General features: G+C 34.1%; 1 protein-coding gene and 1 pseudogene across 2 annotated transcripts; both read right to left on the bottom strand.

Annotated features, from left to right (window-relative positions):
* Positions 1-3,669: 3,669 nt before the first annotated feature.
* Positions 3,670-5,431, bottom strand: LOC120117542 (uncharacterized protein At2g34160-like). 2 transcript variants are annotated; one of them, XM_039137808.1, is made up of 5 exons: positions 5,178-5,431; positions 4,865-4,913; positions 4,228-4,290; positions 4,067-4,131; positions 3,670-3,850 (listed from the first exon to the last, which is right to left on the bottom strand). In XM_039137808.1, exons 1-5 carry the CDS (start codon positions 5,295-5,297, stop codon positions 3,755-3,757), a joined length of 393 nt encoding a protein of 130 aa, XP_038993739.1. In that variant the 5' UTR covers positions 5,298-5,431; the 3' UTR covers positions 3,670-3,754. The 2 variants fall into 2 exon arrangements, with proteins under 2 accessions (XP_038993739.1, XP_038993740.1); XM_039137809.1 differs by lacking the exons at positions 4,865-4,913; positions 5,178-5,431 and adding an exon at positions 4,382-4,834.
* A 7,280-nt stretch (positions 5,432-12,711) lies between these two features.
* Positions 12,712-15,885, bottom strand: LOC120117783 (annotated as a pseudogene).
* Between the last annotated feature and the right edge of the window lie 872 nt (positions 15,886-16,757).

The following is a 16,757-nucleotide window of genomic DNA, read 5'->3' as shown; positions in this document are numbered from 1 at the left end:
ATGGCATGGTATATGGCGTTGGATCCGCCATTAATGATGTGAAATCATTACAGATCAGTTGTGTCGGGCTATCAACTTGATCAGTTTGATATGCAATGCCAAAGTGAGAGGAATATGAGAGACCACGAGTTGCACGAACCTCAATAAAAGTGGCATACATTTCAATAAGAGATTGTGAACTCCCCATATGAGCATCAACCATCATAGAAACATCATCATCGTTTGAAAGCTGAAATGATGTATACGTGAGCGGAAAAAGTTCAGTAGGAAATCTGTACTGAAGTGAAGATAGTCTTCTCTGGCCTGCTACACGAATCTTTAACGAAATTTTTGTGATTAACTCCTCAATTGTGATGTTTCTCTTCAAGGTTAAGGGGATATAATGATCTGACTCAAAAATAACCCCCTCTTCAGCTTCCTTAATTTCTCTATCATACAAAACAACAGCAGAAAGATGACTCATTTTCAGAGAATTTGAGAATTTAGAGTTTGGGAATTTGAGAATTTGAAAGATTGTGAACTGAAGTTTGTTTTGAAAGTTTATAATACGTTGCATATAATAGTGTCTATAATCGGTTCACTATTCACATGAAGGCGCGTTCCCGGGGGCGCGCCTTTCATTATTTCGTCAGAGAATATGTTATCATTGCCCTATTATGTCATTCATGTCCCTCGGGGACACCAGTTTTAGCGTAATATTGTCGAGGGGCCAACAGTGTATATCGGTTCTCCCAAAGCGCAATCCAATCTCTGTGTCTCACCACCCAGTTAACATCTTTCTTTCCCCGTCTATCTATGTTATGCACGTCGTCTAAATTTCTAGGAGCTCCAGGAATATATTGCGTACAACCATACTGAAGGAGCACGCGATCAACTGGATGCCACTCAATAATAGCATAACATATAAGAGGTATAACCGATATCCATACCTCTAATGACCCACTAAGGTGGGGTGGGATGCAAGCTTTCACTTCATCGCTCGCATAAGGTATCCACTGAAACTGAAATATAAATATACAATTCAAATAAATAAAATATTCTAATTATATCTAACATTTTAAATTAAAATATTAATAATTAAACAAATTTAAAAACATACCTCAGACCCAGCTTTCGTATCAATAAGTAAACGAATTTCCTCTAACCCAGTAGGTATACTTTTATGGTCCTTTCTTTTCATCGACCACCTATGAAATATAATATAAACTAAATATCACCCAATTTAATTGAAAATATTTAAATCAAAATTTAGTTCGAAAATTACCTCAACAATAAGGGGAATACGTATGGTTCATTCACGATCGGGCATAAGAAAGGCATGCGGAACCACGCCCATGATTGTAGAAGCAGAAGACATCCACCGATAGCAGTTTTCTTATAATTCGTCGCCCGACACATTTCTCTAAAGAGAAATGCCAAAACTGCAGCACCCCAACTATATCTTCCAGCTTCATCAAAATCGATCAGATGCCGCAACCACATACAATGCACCTGGTTGCGAGATTTGTCGGGCATCAATATTCCTCCAATTATTCGTAGAATATATGCCCGAGCACATGCCTTTGCTTGATCCTCTGAAGCACTTTCATTTAAAACCTCAAAATTAGCTTTCAACCAAGATAAAGCTATTCTACCTCCATTAAACTCTGGCGGAGCAGCTCCAAGATAATCAATGCACATTGATTGCCAATCACCATCCGCCATACCACACATCATATTTCCGTCGACGGGAAGCCCCAGATGCATAGAGACATCCTCCAATGTAATTGTTGCCTCTCCACATGGAAGGTGAAAAGTGTGTGTCTCGGGCCTCCACCTCTCAATCAGTGCAGAAATTAGGACAAGTTCGAGTTTACAACCGCCTATAATTGTTGCAATATACCCGAACCCAGCAGAAGCCAAATATGGCAAAATACGTTCCGGTGTCGGTATACGTGAATTTTTAATAAAAGTTTCTAAAATACGATCAGCATCCTAAATAATATATATTATAAAAATAAAAATTAATATAATTCATAATAACTTTAAAATAAAAATAAATTTAAATATTAACATTAATTATAAAAAATATTACCATATCGCTAAAATGTCTGGAGATATGATCAATATCCAATCGCAACAACATTTCGTTTTCCATTATAACTGTAGACAAAACAATATAATTAGCAAAAAAAATTAATAATTCTAAATAAATAATAATATATAATATTATTTTAATAAAAAATAATATTTACATAAATATTAATATAAAAAAATAATTATTTAAAAAAATACTAACATAAAATAAATTTCTTACCACTAATAACAAATTTAAAACTCAAATAGTTGGAGAATTTGAGTTATATAAGAGAGGAGAAGATGATTTTGGTGTGAAGAATGAGGGAGGGTTGAGGGGTTTATATAGGGAGGAGGAGGGGTAGTTAGGAAAAACGGATGGGGGCATTTATGACATTTAATGGAAGGCGCGTCCCCGGGGATGCGCTTTCCACACGTGTCTGCTGATATGGCAAAGGCGCGTCCCCGGGGACGCGCCTTTCACACGTGGCATCCAACTCAGCGAAAACACGGTTAAAGCGCGTCCCCGGGGACGCGCCTTTGCCAACTCAACAGAAAGGGTGCTAGTTTTGGAAATATTGGTCAAACGGTGTTAGAAAGATAAAATTAAAAACAAACGGTGTCAGTTATGTAATTTAGCCGAAGAAGACGCCAAAGGGAGAGAGACACGATAGATTAATACTGAGGTTCCCTCATATTGTCCAATTTTCTATATCAAACCAATCGGTTTATATATATGGGTCGGGTCGGATATTTATTATATGACATATTCTTATTTTAGTCTCTTTGTGACTTTCTAATGTAAACTTTTAAGATTTAATCTCTATATTTATAATAGAATTAGTTAATCCAAATATTAAATAAAGTTAATTATTTTGATTAAAATGCTGATGCGGGTTTCCTTGAAAAAAAAACACTCATTTTTTGCAAATACTCTATGCCAACATGTCAAGGTCGATATTTTAAAAAAAAATTCCCATTAGCATCTTTATGAAGATAATTAACTGCGTTAATTATTAAGAAAATTAATTGTGTCAATTAAATATATTATTATTTTGTAATCTTTTGATCATTAAATTGTTCACACTCGTTACTTTAATGATATAAATATATTTAAAAAAGTTTATTTTTAATAGTTTATTTTTTCCACCTCTTCAATAAGCAATTCATTTTTCAGCCCTAAAAATAAAACCTAAAAGCTATTTAAAAAGAAACTCTAAAATGAAAAGGTCTTCAACACCACCAAGCAACTAACACATTTCACTTCGCACGGATGTAAAACCATTATATCATCAAAGAACTGATTAAATCATGATCAAAATATAGCTTTTATCAATTACACAACTAAAACAAGATAGACCAAAAATAAAAATGACCTCCAATGTAATTTACCCTTTTTAAAGATTAAGATTGACCGGAACTCTTCTTAATAAAGGAACAAGATTGACTACAGCATGAAAAGGATTCAAGTTAAAACATAATTGTCTGGGCCAAGGCATGCTCCACAACGATAACAACATGGCATCAACATGTTTAAGAAAATAAAACAATAACATAAAGAAATTGCAAGAAGAAAACAGATACTTTTTAAAATAATTGAACATTCCACCAATATAACTCAAAACACCTACAATTTGTAAAAAAAGAAAAAAGACCACCATAAACTAACAAATAAAAAAAACTTGAAATATCTCAAGGTTTAACTCTGCTCTTCTCCATCTACACCACCTCTTTCTTCAGCAGCCGCAGCCATTAATTCATCGAAGTTTTCGGTCTTTCCCAGCAATATCTCAATCTGAGGAACAACAAAATACATATATAAATATGTAATCTATCCGTACTCAATAACAGGGAACAACAAGTAATGCAAAAATTTGATACTGGTTTCCTTAAATTATCTTATGAGGAGAAAGCAAATGTTTCTCAGCTTGCAGATATGTTTTTGCATTAGATCAAGGCAGATGCACGCAAAAGGAAGCAAGAAGACCAATTGATATTGAGTTGATTTTACCTTTGCCTTTTGAATAGGATGCCCTCTAGGGTCGTCCTTTATGTCAACGGTTGCAGTCGTGATCTCTGCAGATGTGTAGGTTGATTCCCAGCATTATCAGGTGTCTTTTTCTTCTTCTAAATATATATGGATAAAAATAATAAAAGTGGAAGACTGCTTACTCTTATCAACAGCCAAACCATTGTTTTTTAGTATTTCTGCAATCGTGACGACCGTCGCAATAGCTGCATATATGATATGATTAATAAAACAGAAGGATTTACCGCAATTCTAAAAAAATGTAGCATAAACAATCATCAAATAGTAATACACTACCAAGGAAAATCAAGTTACAACAACTTTTCACTCGAGAAAAGGAATCTCCAAGGGCTATGATCCGAATGAACATTTGCAACATCCCCAAATTATTACTTACTTTGTTCCATAAATCAAAGCTTTGCCACATCTTAATCTACAATCTCCTCGCATAAACAAATATAACACAAAAAACCTATCATTAAATCCCTAGTCAAAGCATGGGTATCGGAGATATCCGGCACCATTGCCTTCAGGGCAATAGTTATAAAAAAAAGTACTAAAAACTGAACCACAAAGCTTCAATGCTGTATAGTGAAATAATCTATAGGTCAACAGCTTCAATAAGGGGATATTAAATCTCTCCGGTAAAAACTGATGCATTTCAAGGAAATTAAACAACACTTATATATGAGAATCAATCATTAATATTCAGATCAGAAAAAGTGAGGTGAAAATGAAATCAAAGCATTAAAAATGGAGGATTGAAGACGTCAATCGAACCCATGCCAAGGGCAGACAACTCCACCTCAATGTACTGTTGCATATATCTCTGCAGATAAAATGAGAGAAAAAGGTTATGTTATCATTGTAATAAATTAACAAAGAATTAATCTTCTTAGTTTAAGCTAAAAATTAATCCCTTAGATCCCAAATAGTTAAAGAAAAATGCTCAACAGGAATTTTATAATAAAAAAAACCCTAAAACCCACCAAAAATTTATTGAGAATTTTCAAATTCAACACTTAATTCTCACAGAGCCAGGAGGAAGCGAAAAAAGAGGACTTGGTGAAGCAAAGAGGGAAGTAAGGGAAACGTTAGCGAGATTGACGTAGAAAAACAAGGGCTTTTTGGTATTGGAGACTTGAATCCGGTTCTTCTTGTGGGAATCGTTAGCCAAGTTGATGTTGTTGACTCCTTGAGTGATTTCTTCCATTTTTGATACCTCTGCTGCTGAAAACCTACACCCCAAAAACCCTAACCTGAAAGACAGCAGATTTCTCCTGAGCTCTGTTTTAATTGGGTTGAAATTCTGTTGTGATGGGCCTAGTGACTACTGACTGCCTAGGGTTTCTCAATTGAGCTGACCTTAACCAAAATATACTGGCAAAACTGTCCAAATAATGATTTAGTGATTGTTTAATTCTAAAAAAAATTCAGTTTATTTATTATTTCCCGAAATGGGGTGAAATGTACAGTGCTTCAAGTGATTCTTTGGATATCTCGGCGTTTTTAGGGTTAATTTTTCCATGATTGATTTCTCGGCGTTTTTGGGGTTATGACACTATGGGAATGCTCGGCGTCTTCAAGCAATTGGACTGTGGGATCTCTCGGCGTCTTCTGCATGCTACAAGGAATGCCAAGGTGGATCTCTCGGCGTCTTCACCTGTCGTCTGGCGGGAATCTCTGCATGACTCTCTGAATCGTGCATACATTCTGGGGGCCTGGACGTCTTCATCTCTGCATGACTCTCTGCATGCATGCAGAGTTGATTTAACAGTTGAATACAATAATAATAGGAGTGCTCGGCGTCTTTAGTTAATAGGGTTACAGGGGCGTTCGATTTCCCGGCGTCTTAAGCTATACATGGAGAATATTTGGTTGCAGGTAGTCGTGAAATCTCGGCGTCTTCTTCTTCCTCCGAGATTCGTACTGCATGCGTCTGTATTCTTTGTGGCCGAAGCGTGAGATTCGTCTGAAGCGTGAGATTCGTCTGAAGCGTGAGATTTGTTGTATGCTTTGAGACTAATAATTTACTCGAAGTCTTCAATTGCAGGATGATATTATAAAAAAAAAAGGTCAATAATTGGTGCACCGACTTGTTATAAAATAGGGGTGGGTATTGTATTTCATTGCATGCAGTTGGTTTTAACTTACAGAAGCAAGTGAGGGAATTTTTTTTTGCATTAGATTCAATTGGAGATGCTGCTTGAAGTGATATTGGAGATTTTTGTTGGTTCGGTAATTTTTTGAGCTTTGGTTTAACGTCGTTCAAAAACACGTAAGTTCTTTCTCGTTTCCCATGCGAACTCTATTTTTTTCGTGTTGAAAGAATGCTCATATATGTTAGGAGAATGATACATTTAAATTTTGTTCATGAGACCATAGTAATGTAATTTAGAGTACTAATGTTAATTTAAAATTAGAAAATGTAAGTTTGATGATTAGGTATACAGAAAATTTAAGTTTGAGTATTATTGTTAATTTAAATTTTCGTGTAATTTTTAGTTGTATTTTTATATAATAATTATTAGAATTTTTATTTTGATTTAGTGGGAAAAAAATTCCCATTATGTAATCCTGACATTTTTACCGTAATAATAATGTATTTAAGTATTATTTTTATAAAACAATTGTTAACATAATTTATATTTATTATTTATAGTTTTGTAAATAATTAATTTTCATTACATTATTAATGTAATTTATTCTGAATATCTATATTTTTTACATGTAGAGAAAATGAGCAACAAATTTTTCACGATTGTCCATTACAATGGACATATGATGGAAAATGAGGTCGGAGTTATTTTTCAGTCTGAAACACCTATAAATATGATGTTTAAAAGGGACATCACATTTGCAGAGATCAAGGAGAGGATATAAAGAAAAATACGTGCTAAAGTTGATGGTTTGAGGTACAGATTTATGGTATGTCCCAATCCGGTCAGGTATGCTGCAGTACCACTTGAAGAAGACGATGATATTATAACTATGGTTGAATTACATGACTCAACAAATATTCCAATTATTGAGTTATTTGTTGAGTTGTGTAATATATCTAATGTGCCTGGGTCATCAATAAATGCGGTTGAAACTTCATCTCAAATGGGTTTCGAGAGTCATTTCGATAACCCAACATATAGGTCGATGAACAGCTTTGTGGCGATGTTGGAAAGCGCAAATGAAGTTGGTGGAACATCTGGAGCCGCAGAGTATGATGCTGAAAACCGCTGGGAAGAAATACTTGAAGATTCCAGTGAAGATGAAGAAACTGAGGAACCTCTTTTGGCTGAGGATGATGCCATGTTCCATGGTGATGAAGCTGATATCAATATTGATGAATATTCAACATCGTATCAACCTACCCCTCACATGCAGGAGATTGATTATGAAGCAATGAGGGCACCTGAATTCCCGGAGATGCCACATTTAACTTCAGGCTATATGATTGAATCGTCCGATAACTCTGGTGAATTAGCAGTTGGGAAGCAATACAAAGGAAAAAAAGAAGCTACACTAGCGATTAAAGAGTATTGCATAAGAGGCCATGTAGATTGCAAGACTGCAGAGTCCAACCAGAAAACTTTGTACGCAAAATGTGTTAAATATGGGCCCGAGTGTAAATGGTTGATTAGAGTGTCCAAAATGCAGAGGCAAGATGCTTGGGTCATCACAAGGTACAATGGTCCACACACATGTTTGCAAAACTCTATCGAACAAGACCACCGACTACTGGACTCCGATGTAATTTGTCAATATGTGAAGGTTTTGGTTGAACAAAATCCAAGGATCCCTTGCTCGGTGTTAGCTGCATCTATTCGAGACCAGTTCGGATACAATGTAAAATACAAACCCGTGTGGCATGCGAATGAGAAGGCAAGGAGGTTGATATATGGCGATTGGGATACATCATACAATGAGTTACCTGATTTGTTACGAGCTATGAAACAATTCATACCTGGAACCATCGTGAAGTCTCAGACCATGCCTGCATACGACCGAGAAGATCAACTTGTTCAAGGGAAGAGAATATTCCATAGACTCTTTTGGGCATTCAAGTCTTGCATAGAAGGTTTTCCATTTTGCAAACGTATGGTCCAAATAGATGGTACGTGGTTATACGGTCAATACAGACATATATTATTGATAGCAGTTGCGCAGGATGGTCAACGAAATATATTCCCAATTGCATTCGCCATCGTTGAAGGAGAGACAACAGAGGCTTGGGACTTCTTTCTCAATAATCTACGTAAGTATGTCGTCCGAGAAGAAGGAGTTTCCTTGATATCCGATCGAGGAACTGGCCTTTTGGCAGCAATTGAACGACCGGGAAGTCGTTGGACACCTCCGCACGCATATCCCGCATATTGTATCCGTCATATTGGTAAGAATTGTATTGAGAAGTTTCATAACGGCCGTATTCGTAGGGAGATAGTCAGCATGGGTAAGTTTTATTTTCAGCATTTGTACTCATTTATGTGTTTGTTTATAAATTGACTTTAACACAATATCTATTTTGAAACAGGATATGAACTACGCCAACCAAATTTTGACAAGAGATTGGAGGATTTGAAGGCCATAGATGAGCGCGTTTGGAAATGGGCGTCGAAAATCGAGCGGGAGAAGTGGTCGCAAGCATACGATTGTGGTCGGAGATACGGACACATGACTACAAACCTTGCTGAGGCCATTAATTCAGTACTAAAAGGTACACGACATCTCCCAATAGCGAGTGTGGTGAAAGAGACATACTTTAGGTTGGCTAAAGTTTGGTCTGATAAAGGGAAAGAGATCGAGTGTCTGATAAATCGAGGTAAAATCTGGGCTCCGGCGGTGGTAGAAGCAATGAAAGCAAATGAGCGTATGGCAACCTCAATGTTTGTTCATGACTTCGATCGAATTGGACATACTTTTGTTGTCATCGCATGCATACGTCGCAACGAAGGAGCAGATCGAGAATCATTTACTGTTAATTTACGACAAAGATGGTGTGATTGTAGCCGCTTTCAGGCGTGGAGATATCCGTGTGCTCATGCAGTCGCTGCATGTATGCATACTGGAATCAATTCATACACTTATGTTGATGAGTGCTTTCACCTACAGAGGATATTAAATATATACAACCATGAGTTCAGACCGATCCCAAATGAATCTTATTGGGACAATCGAGATCATGATGAATGGTTGCCAAATCCACTACTTCGTAGAAGTCCAACGGGTCGACCGGAATCTACTCGTATTCATACCAGTATGGATATACATATTAGAGAGAAAGGTCAACCGAAGAGGTGTGGATTATGTAGAGGTGAAGGGCATTCAAAAAGAAATTGTCCAAACCTTCCACAGTATAGACCTCAGCAATAATCTTATTATTTTATAAATTTTTATATTATATGCGATTCAATTACTCGAGTACATATTTAATAATAATTATTTAAATTTAATTATTTAACTTTAATGATTTAATAATAATTATTTAACTTTAATGATTTAATAATAATTACTTTAATGATTTAACTTTAATGATTTAATAATAATTACTTTAATGATTTAATTTTAATGATTTAATGATTTAACTTTAATGATTTAATAATAATTACTTTAATGATTTAATGATTTAATGATTTAATAATAATTACTTTAATGATTTAACTTTAATGATTTAATAATAATTATTTAACTTTAATGATTTAATAATAATTACTTTAATGATATAACTTTAATGATTTAATAATAATTACTTTAATGATTTAATTTTAATGATTTAATAATAATTACTTTAATGATTTAATTTTAATGATTTAATGATTTAACTTTAATGATTTAATAATAATTACTTTAATGATTTAATGATTTAATGATTTAATAATAATTACTTTAATGATTTAATGATTTAATAATAATTACTTTAATGATTTAATTTTAATGCTTTAATAATAATTACTTTAATGATTTAATGATTTAATGATTTAATAATAATTACTTTAATGATTTAATTTTAATAATTTAATAATAATTACTTAATTTTAATGATTTAATTTTAATGATTTAATAATAATTACTTGACTTTAATGATTTATATTTACTGATATAATAATAGTAAATATATTCGATTCAATTACTTTAATTTGATACAAATAAACATCAAATATAAAATGATCCCTAATTACTATTTGCTTCTCAACATTTTCAAACTTTGCAATTTAATCACTAAATTTATAAATTCTTTCAAATTTAACCAATTAAGCATATTAATACTAAATTCAAGCATAGTATACCAACTTTTTATAATTTACTCTAATTCCTTAAATTCCTCAAATTTTGCAAAACGATCCCTAATTACTATTTGGTTCTCAACATTTTCAAAGTTAGCAATTTAATCCATAAATTTTAAATTCTTTCTAATTTAACCAATTAAGCATACTAATACTAAATTCCAGCATAGTATAGCAACTTTTAATAATTTACTCTTATTCCTTAAATTCCTTAAATTTTACAAAACGGTCCCTAAAACTTTACAATGTTCCAAAATGGTCCCAACCTTATTTCAAATTATGTAACAACATATAAATTATTATTTCAGAGTGTAACAACATATAATCACAAAATTAATAAACTTATGAAACTAAAATTATGAGATCAATATAAAACCCTAAACCTTTAAAACAAGAATCAAATGAGATCTAGGGCTTGAGTTTAAATTACCTCAGGCTATGCTTTGTGATCTTACTGCTGATCAATCTCCCTCTCAAGCTCTCACTGCTTCTGTAATTGTGAATTGCCTCAGCCCCAAACTCTCACATTGCCTCAGCCCGAGCAGTCTCTTATAAACACATTCGTAACTCATCCATGCATTATTGGATTTATTTGTTAAGAAGACGCCGAGATATCCAGCCTTCCATGCAAAGACGCCGAGAAATCCTTACCTAAATGTAAAGAAGACGCCGAGAAATCCAACAGTTGCATGCCCCCACATGCAGACGTGCAGGACCCCCACATGCAGCCCTGCAGGACCCAGGACCCGTGATTTCTGTGCTTTCTCCTTGCAGAACCCGTGATTTCTCACGTCCAGTCCCATGCACAGCACTGAAGACGCCGAGATTTCCTACGAAGAATCCAACTGAAGACGCCGAGAGTTCCTATGAAGAATCCAACTGAAGACGACGAGAGATCAATCATACATGCACAGCTCCCACGCTTCCACATATGCTGAAGACGCCGGGATATCCAAGTTGAAGACGACGATAGCTCCATCAAATCTGAAGACGCCGAGCTTTCCATATTTCCTATAGCAATCACCCCATTTGGGGAAATAATAATTAAAGTGCATTATTTGGGGAATTAATCCCTTAGATCCCAAATAGTTAAAGAAAAATGCTCAACAGGAATTTTATAATAAAAAAACCCTAAAACCCACCAAAAATTTATTGAGAATTTTCAAATTCAACACTTAATTCTCACAGAGCCAGGAGGAAGCGAAAAAAGAGGACTTGGTGAAGCAAAGAGGGAAGTAAGGGAAACGTTAGCGAGATTGACGTAGAAAAACAAGGGCTTTTTGGTATTGGAGACTTGAATCCGGTTCTTCTTGTGGGAATCGTTAGCCAAGTTGATGTTGTTGACTCCTTGAGTGATTTCTTCCATTTTTGATACCTCTGCTGCTGAAAACCTACACCCCAAAAACCCTAACCTGAAAGACAGCAGATTTCTCCTGAGCTCTGTTTTAATTGGGTTGAAATTCTGTTGTGATGGGCCTAGTGACTACTGACTGCCTAGGGTTTCTCAATTGAGCTGACCTTAACCAAAACATACTAGTACTAATTTCTTTTTGAATTATTATTATTAATTAATTGATATAATTTGTAAACAAAAAAAATAATTAATATAATTGTTAATTACTATTTTTTTTTCAATCTGATTAATTCTTTCTTCAGATATTTGTCACTTGATTAATCCTCTTCACAGATATTTACGACAATGGATACCTAATATCCATATTATGTAATATTCTATTTCGCGCTTTAATATCACATTTCTATGTTATGAATGTATAACCTATCCTGTAACATATAGATTTATAGGAAGGACAGTTTGATTCCATTTGTTAGTATTCTTTTATGATAGTCTTTTACACGCATTTTATGGGAAACAAAGTTCAAAAATTTATATTGCAATTTCAGCTTATATACATATTCGTATATCATTAATCGGAAGACCACTTGAAAATACACGCTGAAGGTGACGAAGTCTTTGAACTATTTAATCGTTGCAGAAAAAGAGTAATGTTTAATGCACTTCTCAAAATGATATATGTGCAAGAAAGTATTGCTTCTAAGTATTCATAGAAAACTCTATACAAGAAACCGGGGTTGGCTTCATGCGGATGAAAGCCTATAATATGTATATGCTTACGACTTGCCTATTTCGGGGTTGTCCTCCTTTCTCGGTGATATCGAAAGACTCCGGCACTTCATTGTCATGTAGGTTTGACTCCTTAGAGTTCCCATCGTGTTCACCGATAATCAGAGGAAGGACTAACATTTTCAAAACTTCAGAGAATATGCCTAAAGGTTGAATCTAAAGAAGAATCTAAAGGTAACCTTTCTTTTCTTTTTTTTTGGTTTTGGGGAGGGGGGTGTTTAAAAATGGAAAAAGCTAAGGACCTTAATTCGAATCAACTTAAGAAGTTTGTTACTTCGCTAGCCTCTCCTTGCCCTTCAGGATTTCACTTAATGGTTTTGGATCCTGGAAGTCTGCTGATGCAGTTCCGATAGAATGCCTCGGTTTCCCACCGTTTTCTTCAGTTTTCCTCTTCTCTTCTCTAATCTGAGCAAGGGTCTTGGGACCTGTAAAAGCAGTAGATGCATCTTTGGATTTCCTCTCCCATGAAATCAGATTTCTAGAAACCTCAGATTGAACAGATTCCCGTCTAGGTAGTCTTTTTTCCCTATAAGGCCGGCCGATGGAGCGATTAGGCTCCATGTGTTTGAGCCACTCGCGTCGGTTGGTACTGTTGCGAAAAACACCTTGGCCTCCGTCAATTTGATAGAGTGCTTCCCCACTGTTGAAGCCAATTTTCCGCTTGATTTCCATCCCATACTATGCCTTTGCAGCCTTTCCAGACTTCGGTTGATCAGATGAGGATATTCAGGCCTTGACAAACACTTAAGAGGATTGCCCTCGACTACCCTGCGTTCACTCAAATAGTCTCTAAGATCCACGTCAATTGACAGTTGAACAGGCAAGAGTCTTCTTCTCTCTTGGGAAAATATGGAACCCAACCTTCTATCTCTTGGTTGGTCAGATGGATTCCTCACATTATCAAAAATATACTCATTGTCTGAACCCTCATAAACATCATAAGCATCTTGATCATACGGAAATTCTACATCAGGGTACCTAGTGTCATGCTGAATTGAATCTTCAGAATCATAACTAAAGTACCCTCTCTGCTCCCCTTCAGGATCCAGCGGATATTCTGAATCATTCTCATAATCCAAATCATCTGATTTGTTATCCACAAGAACATCGAAACCTGGGGACGACTCCCACCTCTCCTCAGGCTCCTCTCGCTCAATGTCATCATCCAATTGCTCCTCCGAACTTTCATCAGTGCGAGTCGGAGATCTGATTTGAGTAATGCCTTCTTGTAGAAGCAAGGATTGTGACCTAACAAAATCAACTTGTCCTAATCCAAAAACAGATGTTTTTGGAGAGATTCTCTTCTTTATCATGGCCACTGATTGTTGGACGTCCACTTCAAGCTGCACACCATTGTCCTTGCTAGAATTTGGTGCAGTTTTAGAATCAGTTTTAAGCTGCGCACCAGTTTTAGATTTTGGGGCAGTGTCTGTCTGAGCTGCCTCGCCTTCATATTCCATGGATGTTTTACAGTCCAAAGGAAGAGCACCGGTCTTCAAAGAATTTTGAGTGATGGCGCCGTCACTGGACCATGCAGAAAAGTGCACCTATCACCTTTATTGCAGAAACCGTTGAAGTAAAAATAACAAGACCAATTTGTCTTGTTCGCAGCTGCCGCACTTTGATATGACAATCTAATAGGTTCAGATGGAACTTGAACATGTATATCCAATTGCTGCGAAAACAGTAAAGAGTTTTAGTTCATAGGAATACAACATACAACTAAACAATAACTATAATAAATGAAGAATATCAATTATTAACTCATTCAAAAGGATGAGTTAATAAATAAAGTGAAAGAGGTTCAGTCATAGTTACTCCAAAAGCTAAGGCGTTAAATGGATTATTTAAGATAGACATTAGATGTCAAATACAACATTACCAGTTGCCAATATATTAATCACATACCTTTTTAACATATAATTGTTTCTAATATTCCATGTTTAATGTTCCTCAATAGCCAAACATGATGAGAATCTAAAGCAGATAGTAGAACTAAAATCATAATTCTTGTAAATTAATGGCATGTCAACAATAAAAGACATTGTAAAACATAGAGGACACTACAACAAATATATATATATATATATATATGTCATAAATGAAAGTGCAAATGTGTAATGACCGGGCATCATATCAAGCAGCTGCTCCAAATATACTACCCTGTCATGATGCTTTTCGAATTGTGTGCATGCAGAATTGTGTTCTAAAGCTATAATTCAATACAAATTCAACTGTAAATTTTTTAAAACATGTAAAAAAAATCCAATTCGTTCACGATATATCAATCTCATAATGAACATGAACTTATTAGAAAGAATACGAGCTCACAGGATGTTGAAAATCACAGGTCGGATTAATACAATTCCCAGCAAACTAGTACCAACAGTCCCTCGAATAGATCCTGACGATTTTACTATGTCGATACTCACAACCAATTCTCTGATTAAAAAAACCCAAACAAGAAGATAAAAAATAGCTTAGGACCCTCTTTCACCTCTATTCTGATGAACTGAATATCTTTCAGAATGAACACTAAAAGTTTTGATTAAGAAGAAAGAAAGAAAAATAGATATTTTGGTTCAAAATTAACACTGAATACCCAAATCCATGTCATGCAGTTCCAGAAACATAAAAATTCCAACAAAAAACACACAATCGAACTAAAAATGGGAAAGTGCGAAAGAGAAAAAACTTACTTCCGGAGAGCCCAAAAGAGATAATAAAGACCTTATTGCAAGTGAGAGGCTATTTCAACAATTCTTCCTCCATTTTTTCTTTGTAAATAAAAGCTAAAAGATAGAGCACTGCTTATGTTTACAATTTTACATAGCGGAAAACTGAAGAACAAAAATCAAACGAGAGTGGATGTGAGTGAAAGAGACAAAGAGGTGAAGGCGTTGTTTGAGATTTCATTATATTTGATTATATGTATTATTCTCCAAAAGCTCGTCCATATGAGAATATACATGTCGAATTCTAATAATAAAACATTTTCAACTTTAAATATAAAAATGTATAAAAATACTTTCAATATATTAATTCAAAAAAATGGTAAGCCATCAAACTATCAGTGTTTTCTATTTTAGTCTTCAACCGCGTTCGATAAAATCGTAATTGTCGATAAAAATAAATAGATTGCATTGATTATAGGCGCTTTATCTCTTCTAATTTGAGTATAAAATATAGTTAGTAGTGATATTACGGTTGACTCGTGTTTTAATAATGAAAAGATGAAGGATAACGAATCTAAAAGGAGAATAATATTTATTTTTCGATCTTGATTAAGAGATTTTATAATGACCCTTATGAGCATTTAGTTCATGGAATGTAGCATTATCTCTGAGAATATGATTATCATAATGTAACATTACCTGATACATTATTGGGAATGTTATATTACTATGTTTGGTTTGTGTGGTAGAAATGTAAGATTACAGTGTTTGGTTGAAGGAATAAGAGATTTCTGAAATGTAAATTTTACCAAATTATCCTTATATATTTATATAAAAATTCATAGAAAATATTTTATTTTATTATTTTTAATTTATATATTTTCAATAAAATTAAAATTCATAAAATTTATATATAATTTTTTTTTATAAAATTTAAAAGATAAATGGGTAGAATAAAAGAGTATATGTATAATATATTATTTTAATTTTAATTAATATTAATTTTTACATTATTTATCTAAAAATATATTAAAATTTTACATCAACATTTAACTAAATAATAATATGAAAATTTTAATAGATAAACCATTTTACTCCTACCAAAATGTACATTTATTACTTTTATTATTTTTTATAGAATATTTTTAATTTTTTTTAATTAGAAATATACTATTATTAAAAAATAATCAGACTTTTTTAAAGATTGAAAAAAAAACTAAACTTTCTTTCTAGAATGAAGCTAAGTCACATGGAGAAGATGATAAAGAACAAAGGGGAGGCAGTTTTTAAATAATTATATTGTTTTAAGGGTATTTTAGTCCAAACTCAAAAGAATAAATAAATACTTATGCATTATGTGGGAATGACATTCCCAATAAAACACCCTTAAAAAGATACTGTTGGGAATGAGTTAATATTCCCAATATTGAATATTTCTCATCCAAACATGGATATTAAATTATAGAAAAAAGTTTTTCTCCAATAATCATCATTTCCTCCATCCAAACACCCCCTTAATGTTAATATCAGATTTAGAGTCATGATGACTACTAGTAAGTTGACATGACGAATAGACTTAA

Source organism: Hibiscus syriacus, unplaced genomic scaffold (assembly GCF_006381635.1).
Source record: "Hibiscus syriacus cultivar Baekdansim isolate YM2019G1 unplaced genomic scaffold, ASM638163v2 tig00110321_pilon, whole genome shotgun sequence".
Lineage (NCBI taxonomy): Eukaryota > Viridiplantae > Streptophyta > Magnoliopsida > Malvales > Malvaceae > Hibiscus > Hibiscus syriacus.
Note: the sequence above shows the minus strand (reverse complement) of the source record. Positions and strands in the feature narration are given on the sequence as shown.

What these genes read in the sequence shown, in the direction of transcription:
- LOC120117542 (XM_039137808.1), bottom strand. Translation starts at nt 5,297, where the DNA reads ATGGAAGAAATCACTCAAGGAGTCAACAACATCAACTTGGCTAACGAT. An exon ending in TCTACGTCAATCTCGCTAAC is followed by an intron (nt 4,914 to 5,177) that starts GTTTCCCTTACT and finishes TTTTATCTGCAG; the next exon opens with AGATATATGCAACAGTACAT. An exon ending in TGGTTTGGCTGTTGATAAGA is followed by an intron (nt 4,132 to 4,227) that starts GTAAGCAGTCTT and finishes ACACATCTGCAG; the next exon opens with AGATCACGACTGCAACCGTT.